Source organism: Centruroides sculpturatus, unplaced genomic scaffold, assembly GCF_000671375.1.
Source record: "Centruroides sculpturatus isolate CEXI.00-Female unplaced genomic scaffold, Cexi_2.0 scaffold1837, whole genome shotgun sequence".
In the NCBI taxonomy this organism is placed as follows: Eukaryota; Metazoa; Arthropoda; class Arachnida; order Scorpiones; family Buthidae; genus Centruroides; species Centruroides sculpturatus.
In genome coordinates this window covers 56762-63085 of record NW_019385985.1, presented here as the reverse complement: position 1 = coordinate 63085, position 6324 = coordinate 56762, and the positions used below count along the sequence as shown (strand labels likewise).

Here is a 6324-nt window from a genome sequence, read left to right as displayed (position 1 = left end):
TGAAAAAAATAATAATAACCGCATTATCCACACAAGATTTATAAAAGAGATTCAAGGAGAGAGAAATTCCCTCAACCACCATTATTTTATATCAATATCTTGGCAAGGACATTGTTTCTCATTCTTTCTTTATCAGGGGATTATGCTGCTATTCAGAAAAATGTCTTGATAAATACAATTTCCTTTCTCGTTTTTTGCTAGTTTATTCCTTTTGGAAATACGAAAAAGCAATCCCGAGGGTCTAAATCCAATTTGATTTCTAGATTATAGAAGTTACCTGTACGAGAAAGGAAATAGTTCTACACCCAATTTTCTGTTCATTTATACCTCTAGTTTGTAAGTTAATATTAATAATGAGAGAAGATATCACTTTAAAAAATAAAATCCCACTCTTATAGACAATATCGAACGAATAGAGTAATACTGAATTCCTATATAGAATATTTTAAATATGGGAGATAGAATACTTAGTGATAACTTAATAATAAGAAAAAGAGGGAGACTTTTAAAACGAAATAAATTTTGTCTAACATACATACCTAAGTGATGATAACCTACATCTTAAACCCTGAAGACGTTTTTCAACCTCACATTTGTGAATACCAAAATCCCAAGCTTGTACACATGCATAAAATTTCTAAAAACGATTCATTCTGCGATACTTTAATAAAACTTTTAAGGGAAAAAAACATACTTTTCTTCCCTAGTGCACAATGAACTATAAACTTTTAGCTATCCTGTGACTAGATGAAGACAACATGTGATCGTCCAGAACCAATGAGAATACCACAAGTTAGTTAGTTAGTTAGTTTGTTAGAGTATATTGGCGCAAGGGCCATACAGGCCAAGCTGCGCCATGGCAAATGGTATATATAAATAAATAAATATATATATACATATATATAATGTAAGATGTTTAATATAAATAAATAAATAAACTAATAAATAACAAAATCAATAACAGAACAATATATAACAATACACATGTAAATAATAACAAGATATATACATAAATGAATAAATAAATAAATAATCAACAAGGTATATATAAACATAACCTAGATAAATAATTAAATATGTTTATAAATATTATTCACTTTCAAAAAGTTCAATAATTTGTCAAGATTTGGCCTCTGGCCCAAAATCTCTCTCAAACTTGCATTTCCAAAATGCTGTCTATGACTTTGATCAAAAGCTGTGCAGTTGCAAAGCATGTGTTTTACACTTAGAAAGCAGTTGCAATACTCGCATACTGGCTGGTCTTCACCCTTCAAAAGGTATTGATGAGTCAACCGAGTATGCCCAATTCTCAAACGAGTAAGAATTACTTCAGATCTCCTGTCATACTGTTTATTATGTGTCCAATTTTCTATATTTGGCTTGATCTCATGTAGTTTATTGTGGACTTGTGCATTCCACACGTTTTGCCATCTCTCTGCTAGTCGTTTTTTAACTACTAGCTTCAAATCGACTCCTTCAATACGCATTATATGCTGTAAAGGAGTAGCTGACTTTGCAGCTGCGTCAGCTTCTTCATTCCCTTTTATACCTACATGGCCTGGGACCCAACAAAATTTTACAAAGAAATTACTCGCAGTAAGATGGCAAAAGAGCTTACGAATTTTAATCACTATAGAGTGAGAACTAGGTTCACATGAAATCAAAGCCTGAAGTGCACTAACTGAGTCAGTGTAAATAACACAGGAACGATGACCTTTCCTATTTATATACTTTAAAGCTAGATAAATAGCATGCAACTCTGCAGAAAAGATGGAAGAATTCAATGCAATTTGTTCTGCCACGATTTCATCCTGGCAGACAAAAGCTGAGCCAACGTAATCATCAGATTTAGATCCATCTGTATAAATAGGAATTAAATTCCTGTCATGGTGTTGAATTTCTGCAAAGTGCTGTCTGTAGACATAATCTGGGGTGGATTCCTTTGGAAATTGCTTTAAGCTAAGGCCAACATTTATCACAGGAGTTGACCAAGGAGATATATTACAGACCTCTAGCTGTGAAATGTTGCCTGTGTTCAGATCAATCGTGATGCTCACATTCTCCATTCTTATGGCGAATGAAGGGACACTGCTTGGGCGAGCTTCAAATAACCTTTTCAGCTGAGTATCTAATACTGTACAATCAACTGAAGGTTAAGTCTGAAATTTCTGTTTTATATAGTAAAATACAAACAACTGTTCTCTCCTGAGAGATAGTGGAGGCTCATAAGCATCCACATACAAGCTTTGTACAGGAGAAGTTCGAAAAGCACCAGTGCACAAACGTAGTGCTTGGTGGTGAATTGGATCCAGCATCTGAAGAGTAGATTCTCGCGCAGAGCCATAAACAATGCAACCGTAGTCCAGCTTAGAGCGGACAAGGGCCCTATAAATCCTGAGCATCAAAACTTTGTCTGCTCTCCAGGATGAGCAGCATAGTACCTTTAAAAGGTTTACAGATTTTAAACATATACACTTCAGGTTGCGTAAGTGCAACAAAAATGTCAGTTTTGGGTCAAAAGAAACACCCAAAAACTTTGTCTCATTCACCATTGGGATTTTATCCCCGTTTAGGTAAATTTCCGGATCCAAATGCAAGCCACGCCTTCGACAAAAGTGGATGCACAAGGTCTTCTCCATGTTAAAACTAAAACCATTAGTCTTGGACCAATGGTCTATGCGATTTAGGGAGGTTTGCAGTTGTCTCTCGATGAAACTCATGTTGCTAGACTGGCAGAAGATCTGGAAGTCATCCACATACAAAGAGTGTTTCACACTGGAAGGAAGACAGTTAGCTATGCTATTAATTTTAATTAGGAACAGAGTCACACTCAAAATACAACCTTGAGGAACACCTTCTTGCGTGAAAGGCCTAGATAAAGTGTTGCCCATCCTGACTTGGAATCTTCGATTCTCTAAAAAGTTTTTTATGAAAATTGGCAAATTACCCCGAAATCCGAATTCATGTATATCACAAAGTATTCTATAACGCCAGCAGCGATCATAGGCCTTCTCTATATCAAAGAATACAGACACTAAGTGTTGTCGTCTAACAAACGCTTCGCGTATAGATGTTTCAAGTTTTACTAGATTATCCGTGGTACTTCTGTTCCTACGAAATCCACTCTGATGTGGTGAAAAGTAGTTCTTTTCCTCTAGGAGAAACATCAAATGTCTGTTTACAATCCTCTCAAAAGAGTTTACACAGGCAACTTGTCAGAGAGATTGGTCTGTAATTAGAGGGATTCTTGCGGTCTTTACCGGGTTTTGGAATAAGGATAATAATTGATAGTCTCCAAGAGTCAGGAAAAGTATTTTCTGTCCATATTCTGTTAAACAGATGCAGGAGATTAGAAAGGGAATTACTTGACAGATTTTAATCATGCTGTAGTGGATTTTATCCGTACCTACAGCACTATTCCCCGCGCATGAAATCACTGTTTGTAATTCAATTCGAACTTTAGGATCGAGCTTCATTTTATACTTCTCACAGATGAACTAACATTGGCAAATAAAACTAGATAATATTTATAACTGTTTAAAAGATAAAACTAATAATGTTTTTTTTACCAAAAAATATAATTACTTTTCCACTTGCAGATCTCGGTTCAATTTCGATAAAATCTATATAATTTTTCTTTACAGGAAAATACAAAGGCGTGGGATAAACTTTAACTATCTGATCTTCTTTCTCCCCCATAACAGGTATAACTCTTAGTAATGGTGCAATTATATCTCCAACATGATGGGAAGAAAAAATATTCGAATAAACAAAAATTTCCGAAATTCCAGCAGACATTCCGATTGGATAGTGACTTACATATTCCCCAGGTGAAAATTTTATGGTTGTAAACCCTAGAAAATCTTTTAATTCATTTCCAAATTCTACGAAGATATTTGAAAAAACTTTTAAAATAATTTTATTATTTGATAATAATGCTAGCTTTATATATTTAAAAATTCCTAGAAACTTTTTTAGAGAAGAATATAATCCAATAGGAATAAAGATTTTTTCATCTCTATAAGTTTTCTTAATTACTTCTTTTTTCCACTAAAGTAAAAAATTGATCGGAATAATCCTGTGTTCATAATTGAAAATTATAAGTAGAATTTTCTCTTAATATAATATCTTCATTAGGTACGTTTAGCATATAAAGTAATTTCGACGCATGCTCTACGATGACGTGCAACTCGTGCCCATCTTTTACATTTATATCTACGGTTTATTTTCATCAAAAATAAATTTGGCCAAATTAAAATTTGTTAACGAAAGTATGTTGCCATTTATTGCATCAAACAATTTACTTTCTTTATCTTTAATAGAAACTAAAGGAATCAAATATGATTTATCTGGCAACAGCTCATCTTTTTCTTTTATAATCTCTTCAAACATAACAGTGTAATCGTTATTGTGATTAGATATATTAAACTATTTTCTTGGAATAATAACTTCGCTAAGTCCAACTGCCCAATTTCCTTGTAAATTAATAGGAGGACTCATTGTTACCATAAAACAAGACTGTGTATTCTTGGGAAACAAGTCCATACTGTAAAGTACTAGATTAGTTTTCCGACTTTCTACAACGATTATCGACACGACTGAGTGCCGGAAATAGCCATTCCCTAACGGGTATTTTACGCAAATTTGCTTTAGTGTGCCAGGCCTGGACTTTAAGCGTGCACCAAATTAAATAATGACAAAGTTAGTCAAAAACAATCCAATATTTAATAAAAGTTCTAGTAATAAACTATATACAATATTTAGTAAAAATCAAATAACAATTTATTCAATGTAAATCAATAAGAATCAACCCGACAAAACTCAATTCAATCTATTTTCTAACTTAACTCTATTCCTCTTTGGAATTCAACGAAATGTCAAAGACTTAACTTATGTACAATAATTCTTATGAATTAAAGATCCTAATCATCACCTCAATATACTAGGAACCTTTTCCTCAACTCTCAAGACTTTCTCTAATCTTCGATCCACAAATCGAATAACTTCAAATGGCCTTGGAACCATTTTATCGCTATTGGACACCTCTTGTTCGCTGCTACGAAGTTCACTATGCTCGTTCCTAACAGAAGCTCACCTCGTCCATCTTCACTTGAGGTTCAGACTTTATACTGTGAGGTGACGTCACAATTCTGAATGCGATCACTCCCCTCATTTACATACTTATTTGCTAACAAACTTTTTTCTGTTTGTCTGGCAGTCTATTTTCCGACAATACTCGCTAACCTTTTACATTATTCTTTTTGACAATTTTCGGGATGCTTTATTCTTTTACGGTTTAGCAAGTTCCTAAGTTGGGCTTGTAGGGTCTCCCCCCTTTTCTCAATACGGACTTACTTTTTTCCGCTTGGGAGCGCAAGTGTGGGCGAGCTTTTTTCTACGGCGCTTTTCTCTCGTCAGTGAGTTGGTTTCTCTTCTACTTTTAAGTTTCTAAAGTAAGCAGTAAGGAGACCTTCGTCCTAACAAAACATAAGCCACAAACAAAAATATAATAAAAGGCAAAAATAAAAGTAAATAAAAATAACACTCGGACTTGGTTCCTTACAATACTTGCATTACTTATCAACGCTCTTATATTAAAGCATATACTGAAGATAGTTTTAAAATTCAAATTGGTTTCTGGAATATACAAGGAATACGAGGGAAATTTAAAAATACTGATGTTAAAAAATATATAAAACANTTTCTGGAATATACAGGGATTACGAGGGAAATTTAAAAAAATACCGATGTTAAAAAATATATAAAACAATTATGTATTATTGGGTTTACAGAGACCTGGATAGAAGAATTATGTGAAGAAGATAAGAAAGAGTTTGATCAAGAGTATACAATAATAATTGGTAAAGCTCTGAGGTATAGCAGATTCGGACGCCCTTCTGGTGGTCTCATATTGATGGTAAAGAGATCATTTGGTATGATTTATTCATATTATATTACTGATTCCTTTATTTTGCTGATAATAGCTATTAATCAGTCTCTACAAATATTATGGGGAGAAACTCAAATTGGAATAATTCTGGCTTATTTTTCTCCTTCTACAAAAAAAATAACATACTTTAAAAAGTTGCAATAATCTATCAACCATTGGTTTAATGTTATAAACTTTTGGCTTGTTGGTGGTTATTTTAATATTCGTATAGGAGATTCTATGGATTTAAAGTATAAAGGTAATAGTGACTTTATATATAATAAAAGGCTATCGAAAGATAAATTTATTTCTAAAGATGCTTCTACAATATTAAATTTTTCTCAGGAAAATGATTTAATTATACTGAATGGTAGAATTATAGGAGACTATCCAGC

At 33.3% G+C, this 6324-nt stretch overlaps 1 protein-coding gene across 1 annotated transcript; it reads right to left on the bottom strand.

Moving 5' to 3' along the window:
* Positions 1–1056: 1056 nt before the first annotated feature.
* Positions 1057–2100, bottom strand: LOC111612939. The gene has a single exon (XM_023354225.1). The coding sequence runs from the start codon at positions 2064–2066 to the stop codon at positions 1071–1073; it is 996 nt and encodes a 331-aa protein (XP_023209993.1). The 5' UTR covers positions 2067–2100; the 3' UTR covers positions 1057–1070.
* Positions 2101–6324: the final 4224 nt, after the last annotated feature.